This window comes from Cupressus sempervirens, chromosome 3 (assembly GCF_028749045.1).
Source record: "Cupressus sempervirens isolate cs-2001-9-10 chromosome 3, ASM2874904v1, whole genome shotgun sequence".
NCBI classification, from domain to species: Eukaryota; Viridiplantae; Streptophyta; class Pinopsida; order Cupressales; family Cupressaceae; genus Cupressus; species Cupressus sempervirens.
The window spans coordinates 319,484,422-319,499,018 of NC_143120.1; the positions used below are offsets into that span (position 1 = coordinate 319,484,422).

A 14,597-nucleotide genomic window follows, 5' to 3' on the forward strand; every position below is an offset into this window, starting at 1 on the left:
TATTTTTCAAATCCATGGTAATCTTTGATTTTACCATCTCATGGTTGCCAGATATATTTGCACTTTTATCTATTTCCTCTGCTACTAGTGTAGTGATGGCTACTGAAGCTTCATCAACATTAATTTCATACCCAAGTGGTCTTACCCATCTTACCCTCGGTGTGGCAGCTTGCACAAAAGTGTAATCAACATCAACAAGAAAATATATGTCATTATAGTGTTGTTCAACCAAAGAAACCAATACCCTCATTCTTTCCTTCATTGATTTCTTAAAATCTTCAAAGTAACTTGTCATCGAGGTTTCAAAGTTTTCTCCCATCTACTCAATGAACTCATTGATCTGCACTGTAATTGATCTATTTGTTTTTCACCCTACAGTACCAAAAGAGGGGAATGTATTATGTACATTAAAGAATATGCAAACTAGTATTGAACCAAACTTGCATTGTGCACTCTTGGTTTTCCTGATAGCTCCAAGATTCTCCATCAGTTATTGTAATTTTAATTTTGTGAAATCATATGTATGATCTTTCTTTACAATCTTGTACCCAACATCCACAACTATACATGGTACACTATTCAATCTACTGGATTGATAGAATTTATGTGATTACCCTTATAACAAAGTTCAACAATGGATCAACAATTGTATCTATTATCATGCCTCTCTTATTCCATTTTGCTCCAGTGTTCTTCTCAATTACTTCCTTGGATTCACTTTTGAGTGTCTTTGGTTGATCTAGGGTTGGGTAGCTAGTAACCCTATGAATTATTCTCTTGGTGATCTTAATAGATCCTCCCTCTAGCCATAAAGAACCATAGTGAATTTTTCTTAGAACAATTCGTATCCACTCAATTTTAAACAAATTAGGAAAATCTAAGGCTCGTGTTCAACCCTTTTTCTCAACAATTTTGTATTCCTCTTTCAAAACACCATTCTTACACAATCTATTATATGCATCTCTTATCTCCATGTCTCTTATACCTCCTATTTTGAAATTATAACACTTCCTCACATCTTGCACCATAATTACATTTGGTAGAATCATTGACAATGCACCAGAAGGATCTTGTTTATAGGTGATGTTAGGAATAGCTTTAAATATGGGTTGCTTAACTTCATTACTGACAAGTTAAATGTTCAAAACCTCCTTCCCTTCAACATTTTTTGAACTAGATGCCATTTTGTCAAACTAGGGTTTATGCAAAAGTAGAATGCGTAGCTTGACTTATGATAAATACATTGTGAAATTTGATAAACTAGTGTGAGATTGTTGCTAAAATCTCTACAAATGCTTTGGACAGGTCTTTTGAATTTCCTTTTGCTTTTCTTACTATTGAAATGATGAAAAATGGGTAGAAATCAATCATATACCCTTCAAAAAACTTGTATTTAATGTTGAGTGCTTACACAGTTGTAAGCTCGGCATCAACCAATTTCATGATCACTCATTATCCATTGATATTTCCATTAGTTGGTAGCTACTACAAGATTGACATCAAATAGATAGTCTAGCATCTCAGCATCAACTAACATTCCACTCAACACACACGAGAAACATGTCATGCTCAGCAACAACATCAAAAACTTAAAGATTTAACTGGAATTTTTAGCAACATCTTTCATCTTTATTCATGCTAATGTAGTCTTTTCAGTATTGTCTCCTTTGGAACTAATGTATGATATAACACTTTGAATATCAGTCCCACATACCTCTTGATTGCCTAATTTGATGATGTGTGATCACCTAACCCCTTGGGTGAAGTGATCCCTTCTCCATTTGATGTGTTGCAATCATCCTTCTTTTTCCATGTCTTGCTCATCTCATCTCTAATGTGTTAAACATATGCCTTGCCTTTTCCTTTATCAAATTCACAACTTGGTGCCTTTGACCTAGTTGGACAATGCTTATTGATGTGACCAATCTTCAAATAGCTAAAACATGTGGTTTGACTCAACCACCTTTTGTAGTTACCACTAAAGTGTGTCCTAATACAATTCTTAGCAACATGTCCATATTCTTGACAATAATGACAGCTATATCTTGTATTATAACCCCAATTATAAAAGTTCCCATTGTTTCTTACCTTTGTTGGCTTGTTTGATGACCACATGGATTTGGATCCATATTCAAAAGCTCTATGTCCATACTTCTGATAGTTGTAGAAATAACCTTCAAATCTTTGTTTATGCATCGTTCTAATTCCACATTCATGTGCCTAATGGCCTTGCTTGTTGCACTTATGACAATGAGTCATGTTCTTAGGCTTAACATTTTGATTTGTATTCTTGCTCCGCACATGTTAGCAGCATGTCCTTTGTTACCACAATTATGACAAGTAGTTTTGGAGTTCTTACCTTTGATGTTCCTTTCTTTGGCAACTTTGGATGATTCTCCTTCTTCAGTGCTTGTGTAACCCAATCCTAATGTATCTTTATTGGATCTAGGGGATCACAATAATTGCTCAAAGTATTTGATGGCTTCATTTGGCTTGTTGAAACTTTCAGAAAATTCCTTTTCTCTTTTTAGGTCACTCTATAATTATTCATTTTGCAACTTCAATGTAGTTATCTCAATGTCCTTGACATTTAGTTCATAGTTGGTATTCATCATTTGACTTAGAGTAGTCAATTGCATGTTGGAAATCTTGATCAGTTCTATTGACTTCTCTTCTAGTCTATTAGCCAAAAACTTTTTTGTCTTCTTCAATCATGGTTTTGTTTTCCATGGCTTTCTTCTTCTATTCAACCACTTCACATACCAATATGGCTTGTGATTCTTATTCTAAGTTGAGATTTTTTATTTCCTTAGCTTGGATTCTATTCTTTTCCATTAGATCTACAATTATTGCATCAAATTCATTTGATTATCCATCTACAAATAGCTTAGTAGTGTCTATCTCTTTGATTTGTGTGTCATTCTCCATAATAGCAATCTCTTTCCTTCTCTTCAAGGATTTCTTTAGTTCATCTCTTGCCTCATTCAGTTGATGTAGTATGAGATGTATTTCAATCTCCTAGTTTTCAATAATCTTTCGCAAGTTGTAGACTTCCATTTCAAGATCTTTCCTCAAGGATGCAAAGCTTCTCTTTCAAAGAATAAGGCTCTAATACTAATTGTTGGAATTACAAGTGGAAAGAGTATACTTCTTGTTAGAGGATTTCAACACCCTATTAGCCTTGTTAGAGGACTTCAACAACTAAGTAAGCAGCCTGTTAAAGGATTTCATAGAGCCTGTTAGGACTACTCTATTAAGATATTTAACTGAAATCACTTGTTAAAATGTCTCAACATAGATCCTAGGATTGGCACTTGCTTGCATGATGACAGATCAACTCTACACAATGTCTAATTGATCCTTCATGATCGTATGTCTCAATGTTGTATCCTTCACTTTATCCTCTATTCTCCTCTAACTGATTATGTAATTCACTCTTACTTCTAAGTCACTTTGAATGCTCTGCAAACTATCTTGTTCGTTGCTCAATTCAATCACTCACCCATCCATAAAGAGTTTAGGGCTTCATCCTCGTTAAGAAGACTTAGGTGGCTTAGGGTTAGGTATGAATCTACAGCTGAGATTCATCCATTTTTTTGCTTAAACCTTCCCTTTTTCTGATTGGTTGCATGCAATTGCATAGGGAATCCAAATATAGATTCATCCTTATCTCCAAAATATTGTAATCTATCCTTAAGTTGGCTCAAAAATGGTTTACATAGTTGTTTGTGCCATTACAAACAAATATGTCAAAACTGTGTTACTTAGCATATGAAGTCTTTGATGCTCGACATGCACTATTCTGTATACTATGACTCAACACCTGCATTACTTGACATCCACTATTTACTTGGCTCCTGAATCACTCAGCATGGTCTATTTTCTTGGCACTTAAGCAACTCAGCACATGAGTGACTTGGCACTCATTGCAACTTAGTATGGTCTAATACTTACATGTTGTGCTCGACATGTATTACTAGTTCGGCGTCAACTAAATAAATGGCTTAAGTGTGTTGACATTCACTTGTCAAACCAATCTAAGATCAAAAAAACATTGTAAGTACAAGCACTCAATCAATTTTTGCACCTATTTAGCTTAGTACTTCATTGATAGAAGTGACAAGCACTTCATCTACCAAGTAGACAACACTTCCTCCACCATCAGTTTTGGTTATAGAAGGCATTCCTTTAATAAGTGTAGCATCTACTTTTTTAGCCAACCCTACTATTTCTACTATTGTTTATATTCCTAGCATGCAAATAATAAGTACAAGGATAGTTTAGACCAAGCCTCAACTAAGTACAAAATTTTTGAATAAAGAAAAAGAAAAGGAAGAAGAAATTGATATTGATGAGGAGATTTTTATTTCGAATTGGGATATCTCAAATCTCAATCCTTATCAAATGCATATACTTGGAGAACTTATTCAAAAGAAAGCTAAGAAATAGAGGCTTAGAGATGAAAGAAATAAGTAATTTCAAGTGCTTGAAGATGCAAAGAATATTCTAGTAGAGGCACTCAACACAGAGGTTGACACTTCTGACCCAATTTTGGCTCAGTTAGCAGAGGTAGTCCAAAAATTCAACAAAGATTTAAATGGATAAGAGAAATTGTTGCAGAGGGCGAAGAAGAAGTTTGAGAATAAAGTTTTGAAACTAGTAGCTCAGCAGATTGCTATTCATCAAGTAGATCTATCTACTATTCTAGGCTCATTGGAGACCTCTTGCAACAATGTAACTTCATTATTCGATAAACTCTATGATACTTCAATTTTCACCAAAGAAATTAAAGAAAAACTTTCTAAAATTGATGAAAATCTAAAGGCAAGTGGACAACACTTGCAACTTGACCCAAATTATAGCTCTGCCCATTACACAAAGATCAAATTCTTAACTAATATGCAGGCATAATTGCTAAGAGAAGAAGCCAGGATAAGAGCTACACTAGTAAACATGTAGGGCATGATTCTCCCAAACATGGATGCATTGCAAAAACATATTGCAAGTGCTAAAATGCTCATCAATGATAACAACTTCTCAATTGCAAATCACATGATATAACTTTCAGCAGAAGTTCAAGTTGCAGTGCACACATGCAAAGTGTTGCAAGAAAATTGGGAAAAGACAATGGTATTGATTCTAAAGGTACATTCAAATTTCTTGTCACATTTTGGCATTACTGTATAATATATAGCCCACATCTTTGGTATTAATTTCAAAAAAGGAGGAGAAGATGTAGTGTACGTAAAGGGGGAGAAAGATATAATAGAAGGAGGATAAAATGTATGTGAAGATGTGAAAAGATGTAAAATATACTGTATATATATGTATGGGGAGCATTATCATGTCATATATGTATAGAAACATCTTTTAGAAAAATAATTTTGAAAAATCCTAAAAACAAAGTACTATACCGAGTTAGAGACACCAGGTGAAGAATAAAATGTGTTCTTGACTTTTTGAATTTAGTTTTGATTGATAAGTGTTTTTGTCACTAATACCAAAGGGGGAGATTGTTGACAATACTGTCATGTTTGTTATTAGTGACACACAGTTATTCAGATTGTAAGTATCTACCGAGTGTATTGTATAGTTAATTGAGTTAACCAAGCATTTCAAACTTTACCGAGCTTTACAGTTGCTACCAAATTCAAGGGACAATATTCAGTTTGTGCCAAGCAGTTTCTACCATATTGGTTATTAGTAGTGTAAACTGACCATCTTAGTGCATGTTGAGTTTCTCAGTGTAAACTGAGTTGTGTAGTGCTTACCAAGTTCACAGTTTCAGTGATGTGAATCTAGTGTTGACCGAGCCACTTAGTGTGAATCAATTGATTCATTTTATATGTCGAGTTTCACAGTGTTCACTGAGTCACCAGTGCAGATCGAGTTTAGACTACTTGGAAGTGATTAGTATGGGTTGAGCTTCTATGTCTACCAAGTGCATGACAATGCCAAGCATTGAAAGTGGATGTCGAGTATCAGATGCTCACTAAGCTAGTCTTCAGAACCTGAGTTTTTGCAGTTTGGCCGACTTTGTGTATTTTTGTGTAAACTTGTATTGTAGCTGACTTTGATGGATTGTAATTGGATTGGTGTATATGTAATGTATTGTATCACATCCAATATATAGAGAATTGAAGACACGTAACTAGAAGAGAAGAATTGAAGTGTGAAATACGAAGGCTACAACAATATAAGGAGCAACAAAGATTTATCTATCATAGCAAGGTGATTATTACACTCAAAGGAATATCACTCAGCAAACTAATTTGGAAATTAGAGATCAACCACTATTTCATCCTAACGAGTGGATCAATTAAATCCTTTCACAAGGTAGAATTAACAGTGTTTTGTAAATCTCTTTACTGAGTGCATACTTCATTGTATGTTTGTAAATCCTTTTGCAAGGTGGACCTAATAGTCCTTATTGCTCCTAAAAGGGCAGATCATCACAAGTGATCATTGTAAGCCTTAACAGGCCAACTTTATACTATAGTACTAAAGCTTGTGGGTATCATCCCCACCCCAATTTTACTTTCTATTTGGAAGGTTTCTGGATCACCATATTATGTGTCAAATTGTTATGAATGTTTTAATGCTTTCATTTATTCATGCATGCAATTAGATCATAATACACATGAAGGATTAATTGATAAATAAGGATTAAGTTTTATTAGTTACTAATTCACCCCTCCCCTCTTAGTAACTTAGACTGTCATATATATTTCCAACAAGTCTATCTCATCTTCTTGTTCTCCTTCCTTGGGCTTCTCTGGAATGGTCCAGGAATCTAAAGTGGAGGAGTGCTCTTCTTTTTCAAATTCCCTCTCTTCACTCTAGTAACTATTCTCTTTGTTCTACTCTTCTTTGTGATTGATGGGGAAGCATATGTCTAAGTTAGAGGCTCCCTAGGTTGCACTTCTTCTATCGCTACATACTTCAGCTTCTTCTTGCCGTTTGATTTCTCCTTCTTGCAGATATAGACCACATTCTTTTTGTGTCCATGCACTATCTTAGGCCTCACCGAGACTTCTTCTCATAGGTGGAGACACTCACCCTGGTCCCTTTTCCTTTCTTCAATCTGGCTAGTGCCTTTAATGTAGGTATATTAAACAAGGCATCCAAGTGGAAGGGATTTCGTATCTAGTCCCTTGTCAAGTTGATGACATGTTGAGCACAATGTTGTATGTCATCATTTTTCTCCCTATTTACTTATTCATTCATGATGGGGTGTTTAAATATCATTTCTTTGTTAGAGGTGGGATCTAGGATATTGAGATTATCCTTATTTGACACATTGAGAGGTTTATGCAAGTTTAAAACCTTCTCTTCCAATGACAACTTCATCCTACAATAGTCTCTTACTCAAACTTCATAGTCATCAACATAGTTCAACTAATGATCTTCAATGGATGCATCTATAATAAACTCTCTAGAAGCAACATGCTTGAACATCCTTGTCTTGTCAAAATATGGGCAAGCAATAAGATACTCCCTAAGAAGGTATTTCTCCCATTCTACCTAAAAGGTATGAATGTCCTGCTTCTACTTTACTTAGTAAGGCCCAAAGGTAATAGGCCAAACCTATGCCTTTTTGTGCTTTGATATGATCCTATCATATGCAAACCTTAGTTGTCAGGAAATCTCCAATAGTATAAGCCTATTTGATGGATAATTTGGTAGCTTCTTTATGCATAAGAGGGTTCTATCCACCAAGATGTAGGTAAATTTGTGATATTGGATGTAATATCCTCCCACTTGTGCTACCCTTTGTGTTGCCTCTATAGATAACCTTTTCATGTAATCCCCTTTAATGAATTGGATTATTGTGAAGATGAAGGCACCATTTACTATTATGTATTTTGGGCTCTCATCCAAGAGCTTCTTCTATACCAATTTTGGGTACATAATGTATGGCCAAGTATTGGAATCTTGTATGCTTCATCTCCTCACAATTTCAAGATATGTTGTGTCTTAAGCTACCAGCAAGTATTCCACATATAATATCATGTATAATTGGGGGTCACTATGGATCGAAGTGAGTTTCTTGTCCAACAAGCTGCTAATGATTGCACCCAGTCAATTTTTTGGACTCTAGTTATGATTGTCTCTATAAAGTGAACCATCTACATCTCTAGATTGCTTACAATAGGATGTCCCATTACTTGATTCAGGAGAACTATGTAATATTTAGTATCCATAATTATGTATCCTTGAGTCTTATCAAATTTTCCTTGTTTGTTGTGTAGGGTCTTGGTAATAAGGTATTTGTCTTACACTATTTCCTTTGCATGATTTTGATTTTTTGTATACCAGCAGTCTATACTCTCATATGTGATCTCTTGGTATTCATAGAAAAGGAGAAGGTGGGATACTTTCTCAATTTTTTCTAGTCATATGTCCAAGAAGATCTTGCCAATAACACTCTTCAGTACTTTTGCATCAGGAATGTAATGTTGTGCTAGAGCCATGATCAACTCTGAGGATTGTATAAACACTGGGTGTGATGAGGCATTAACTAACCCACTCTAAATGAGTGCATATATCATCTCCAATCTCTCATGGGGATTATTGCAAAGTACCAAGAATTTGTTCCAGTCAATGTGCTTGAGCTTTGTATCTCTAATCTCCAAGTGTAAATCTATGAACCATGACTTATTGGGTACTCCTTGGAACTTTAAATTTACGAGATTGGGTGACATCTTATTTGTTGTGGAAGATGAGAAAACCATGATAATTTGCACAAAAGGACAAGCATTGGTAAACTTCGTCACCTAGAAGGAGAAGAGGTACTTAACGACTCAAAACATTTGAGAGAAAATAGGCTTTCTAGCTAAAAATTAAGAAAATTACTACAAATTGCGCACTTGGGTACCTTATGCAGGGTGTGCAATGTGTGATTTTAAAGAATGTGAGAAGCTATATAAGGGGACATGTGCACATTGTGCAAGGTGCCAATACTGCACACCTAGAGTTGGGTGCAAAAGCATTGGGTGTATATGGGGGTCCTCATTTAGGGAGGTGTAGAGATTGCACATGTGCACTTACGTAGGTGTTGAAGGTACACACATGTGCAAAAGACTACCTTGGTGTTTGTCATTATAGATATTATATAGGGATCTATGTGTGTAGGTCTGTAGTTGAGGATCTTAGTGAGAAGAATGAGCGGACCTGGGGGGGTGCATATATTTATAGGTGGGGGTTCTAAAGTGGATGCACAATAGGGAGTTGTACACTTGTGCAAGGTGCACACCTCTGGACTACCTATAGTGAAGGGGTGTTAGTGGAGTTGTGAATCTTGCACATGTGTGCAAGTACACACTTTGCCTTGGTACATTGAAATCTATCTTTTAGCTTGCCAGATTTAGATGACATCCTCTTTTCCCAACCTCTAGAGCTAGGTCAAAATACTCCTACTCGCTTAGGTACCTTGGAAGATACCCTATTATGAGGGGTAGGTTCCTATGCTTTAAAAGAAAAAGGGGGGTCCCCATTTTCAAATTCAAAAATGGGGAGTGTGTTGTTAAACCACAACAAATTGATTCCATCTTTTGCTTTTTTTTGGAATAGTTTTTGGCCTAGTGACTTGTCTTATTACAAAAAAGAAAAGAAAAGGGGAGGGTTTCAAACTCAACATCTATTTTATGTAGCCCCTACTTAGAATTTATTGATATTTAATAGATGACAAGTTCTCCAATCTACATACATTAACACATATACAAGAAAAGATCAACCTTGACCCAAAGGTCGTACATTGATCAACAACCAACAACTAGCCAAAACAAGCTATAATACTCTTTAAAACAACTTCATTCTAAAAATCCAAGGCAAGCCAAGGAGTTTGACCCAAATAGAGACAAAGGCAAAAACGTTATCCTCAAAATTTCATTTGAGAGCCCATTTTTGGAAAGAGGGTGTCACTTTACCAATCATTCAAGGTCAACCCCCACAAAGGATTTGGTTATAATCCTCTTTATTGGAGAATTCAAATGACATGAAACCCTTGGAGATGGCGTAAACCTCAACTTGGCCTTTTTAACAAAACACCAAACTTCTTCAATATTAGGATGAGAACCAAGAAACTTAGCAATAAGTGTAGACTCTAAAGCTGATATTGAAGAATCTAGAAGGGGACTAGGAATGAAAATAAAGAACTCCCCATTCTGGCAACCCACTTTAACAAGTTCCATTAGAGGTGAAGGCTCCTTGTTCAAGCTAGTCCCAAACAACTTGCTCCAATCTTTTTGATCCCACTTGAAGGTCCCTTTAATAGATTCCCCTGACGCCACTTTTGTAGGCACCTTTGACCCCCCATTCCTTGACTTAGAGGAAGCGCTTTGAGGAAAGTGGGACCACACCATCAAAAGAACCAGCCAAAGGCTCTTGTTGCCCATCTTTCAAGATGCTTTTGGAAGAACCCCCCGAACATTTTGGGAACAAAATATTATCAAGGATAAAACCTATCGGACAACACAAAGCCCTTGTAGATCCCCCCACTTCCAACCTCCTGCTCAATATCTTCACTTTTCTTGGTAAGAATATTCGAATTCAAACTTGTAACCACATCGTGATCTTTTTGTTGTTGCTTTCATCTCTACAATAGTCAAATAGACACAATAAAATAGTGATAGATAATCATATGAAATGATAGACATAGATTTATTGAAAGAAATAGATCAAGACCTAGAGATACTTTAAAAAACAAAAAGAAAGATAATGTAGATATCTCCCATTTCTCATTGTAAAGTTCTAAATAAATTAAAATTGTAAATGGAAGCTTGTAAAACCCTCAAAGAAGAAGAAGAAGAGAACTCAATGAAGATTGGGATACAAGTTGTATTGAGAAGTTTTGAAGGTAAGTATCATTTGGTGATTATTTTGTTCTACAAGATGGCATTTCTTAGTGTCTCAATGATACTTTGCACATCTACAAATTTATGGATGAGTGTGCACCATGTGGACATCTCTACATTGCATGTGCCATGTGCTTGACAAGGTGCACAACTAGAATTCAAATTGGACAATGAAGAATCACGGTGAATGAGAACAAGTGGATGGTGTAGATTTTTGGGTCTTAGACTAACATAGGGGTAATACTAAATGGAAACTTATAACGAGGTGTGAATTTGTGTAATTATAGTTTCACATCAAGTTAATATTATGTACCTACATCTCTTTTAGACCCAATCTAATGAATATCCCAAACGCAAAATAGCCATTTTTCTTAAAATAAAAGAAATACTACAAAAATAAAATATAACTTGGCAAAAAATATTTCTAGGATGCTTTGAAGCAATCATCATGATGAGAATTCCACAAACTGGTGTCATATTTGATATTCAATTTTTTTAAAAAAAATTTAAAATTAATAAATAGTAAAGGCAAAAATCATCCTCTAGCGAAAGCCACCTTTGCTGACACCTTAGACAAGAGCCATGGTGAAAATATATTTGGAGGGATATGTGTAGTAAAATTTCCACCTTGCAGGTCTTTGTTCACTTTTCCATCCTATTTCCACATTATTAGTTCATTTACAATTCAACATTTCATATGCTAAAAAATAGTATACTGCTCTAAATTAGATAAAAATTTGACATATAAAAATTAGTATATTTTTATAAATCTTGTTTAATGTATAATCCATCACATTTTTACATTATTAGTTTATGCACAAATAATTTATAAAGAGAACATTAATCATATCAAATTTTAATTCTAACAAAAACATATCATTACAATTTTACAATTAAAAAAATATCAACTAAAACCAAAATTAAATAAAATTTAGAATAAAATTTTAATTTTTATCATTACAATCTTACATATTTATTATTGAACTTAAATAAGATTTAAAATATAATACCAATTTTTATCATTACATTCGTATATTCTTATTGATGGGTTGTCTTTGCCTAGCCCTTACTTTTTCCAAACCTAAATAAATACGTTTGCAACATGAGATTAGGGTGCGACGTGGAGTGGAGTGGAGTGGAGTGGACCGTGGAAGGGGCTTTCATTGACAAAATTTCCCATAAAATTCAATTTTGAACAGCAAAGTGATGACAATATCGAGATGGCGCCAAACCCTTCCCGGCAAAATAGGAAATTTTGGCCTTACTTCCTCCTATATAGTCCATGTTCTGCCGGATCCCTACAGTGGGTGCATCCATTTCAGATCTTCATCCAACAATCATTGGTTTTGATCTGTTCTGTTTGGCTTCATTTGTGCCCACAATGAGCTGCTGTGTAAACATAACAAATGTGACAGTCATGGACAATCCTGCAAAGTTTCTCAATCCATTCCAATTCGAGATCTCTTACGAATGTACTTCTCCTCTGAAAGATGGTATGTCAGTTTTATCTTTCTATGCTATTGTTTCTTCCCCTGTTTTTCATTTTTCTTCTCATCGGTAGTTTGCTTGAATGGAATCCAAATCTCCGTTTTGCAGATCTCGAGTGGAAGTTGGTGTATGTGGGTTGTGCGGAGGATGAGAAATATGATCAAGATCTTGAAACAGTCTTTGTGGGTCCTGTAGATGTTGGAAGCTATCGCTTTGTTTTTCAGGTACGGATTATCCGATAAAATACCCAATTCATGTTCTGGTTGGCTATGCTATCGAGTCCATAGTTTGGTTATTTCCACATTGTAAAAGAACACAATGAAATGTCCAATTGATATTTTGATGTTAGGTCTGATAGATTATGCTATTGAATCCACTCTTTGGTTGTTTCTGTATTGTATAAGAATACAATAGTAATAACAAAACTTATTGATATTCTGTTCTGAGGTCTGGTTGGCTCTTCTATTGAGTCGATGCATTGGTTATTTCAGCATTGTAAAATAATTCAATAAAATACCCAATCGATATTCTGCTTTGGAGACACGATTGGCTATGTTATTGAATCCGTACTTTGGTTATTTCTGTATTTTATGAGAATACAATAAGATGCCCGATTGCTATCCCGTTTTTAAGGTATGATTGGCTGTATTGTTGAATCCATACTTCGGTTATTTCTGCATTGTAAGAGAATACAAGAAAATGCCCAATTGATATTCTGTTTTTAGTTCTGCTTGGCTATGCTATTGATTCCATACTTTGGCTATTTTGCATTTTAAAAGACTACAATCAAATACCCAATTGATATTCTGTTTTGAGGTCTGATTGGCTATGCTATCGAATCTATACTTTGCTTATTTCTGCATTGTAAAGGAATACAATCAGACATGGTGCATTGGCAATGTTTGGAACTTATAAAATGCATTTTTTTAGTGTGTGAAGTGTGTTATTTATACTTGTAAGACAAGGGTTCTAGCTAACTGTCACTCATAAGAAAGTAATATTGTTGATTCCTGATAATTGACAGTTTTAACAGTTTTGTTTTAAAGTCTATTAGATTTCCACAATCCATATGAAATGATTGTTTTTCTTTTAAGATTGATTGTGTGGTAGTTTTTAACATTGATGTTTTAGATCATACTACCTGGTGATAGATTGTGTGGTAGGATGTTTTAGATCATACTACCTGATGTATCATCAGGATGCAGTTTTTGAAAGTTATGCTTCTAATCTTATTATTCTTTGCAGGCAGATCCTCCAAGTGTGGAGGCAATAAGGGATGAGGACATATTGGGGGTGACTGCCATTCTACTGACTTGTTCATACAAGGGCCTAGAGTTCATAAGAATTGGGTACTATGTGAGCAATGAGTACATTGAGCACGAGCTTATTGATGGGCCTCCCACTGAAGTAGAAATTAACAAGGTTCAGAGATTGATTCTTGACTCAAAGCCCAAAGTTACCAAGTTCCCCGTTTCCCTTCTTTTCCCGCCCTTCAAGCAGGATCACGAGATGCTCTGTTTTGCTCCCATTGAACCCAAATTTTTGAATGCTGCAGAGGAGATTGAGTCTGATGATGAAGTTGATTTTACTGAGATTTGGTCAGATTATGAAATTGATATGTTGAAGTCACTGGGATGGATTTAGGGGCTAATTAATCTTTTGGGCTAACACGTATTGGGCATTTCAGGAGAATATTGTATGATTTCCTCCGCCCCACTCAATTCTAATATAGGGCCGAAGAAACTTAATGGATGAAATGAAGTTCTTCACTTACTCAGAGATGGATTTGGGGGCTAATTAATGAGGTCCTCCACCCACTCATTCTAATTTAGGGCCGACGAAATGGGAAATGAATTAAATGATGTTCTACTCTTACTCTTTACTGTGAATTGTACATTAGAGGAGACTCGAAATCTCCGGATTTTGAAATGTAATCTACCTGAATTGAGGGTTAGTCTTGTTTTTCACAGAGCAATGCTTTTTCTGATACCATTGTACATTAATATTCTCTGAAGGTGTACTCAGCCAGTTTCTTGTGTTGGCTTTTTCAGCAGGTTTCTGTAATTATGTTTTTGCTGAGCATTTAACGCTTTGCTTTGATAGTTTACTTGGCATTACCAGTTTGCTAGGGGATGTTCAAATTATCATTATCATTAACTTTGAGGAACACATCTTCCAGCTCCCCGTAAATAGCTTTTTCTAACCAATTTCTTGCATAAATTCTTGGCCATCTCCTTTGATGGAAATGTCTAT

The 14,597-nt window shown here is 35.3% G+C and overlaps 1 protein-coding gene across 1 annotated transcript; it reads left to right on the forward strand.

Moving 5' to 3' along the window:
• Nucleotides 1-12,118: 12,118 nt before the first annotated feature.
• On the forward strand, nucleotides 12,119-14,394 carry LOC149566277 (uncharacterized). The gene is made up of 3 exons (XM_089817374.1): nucleotides 12,119-12,349; nucleotides 12,453-12,568; nucleotides 13,590-14,394. Exons 1-3 carry the CDS (start codon nucleotides 12,139-12,141, stop codon nucleotides 13,986-13,988), a joined length of 726 nt encoding a protein of 241 aa, XP_089673500.1. The 5' UTR covers nucleotides 12,119-12,138; the 3' UTR covers nucleotides 13,989-14,394.
• The last annotated feature ends 203 nt before the right edge of the window (nucleotides 14,395-14,597 follow it).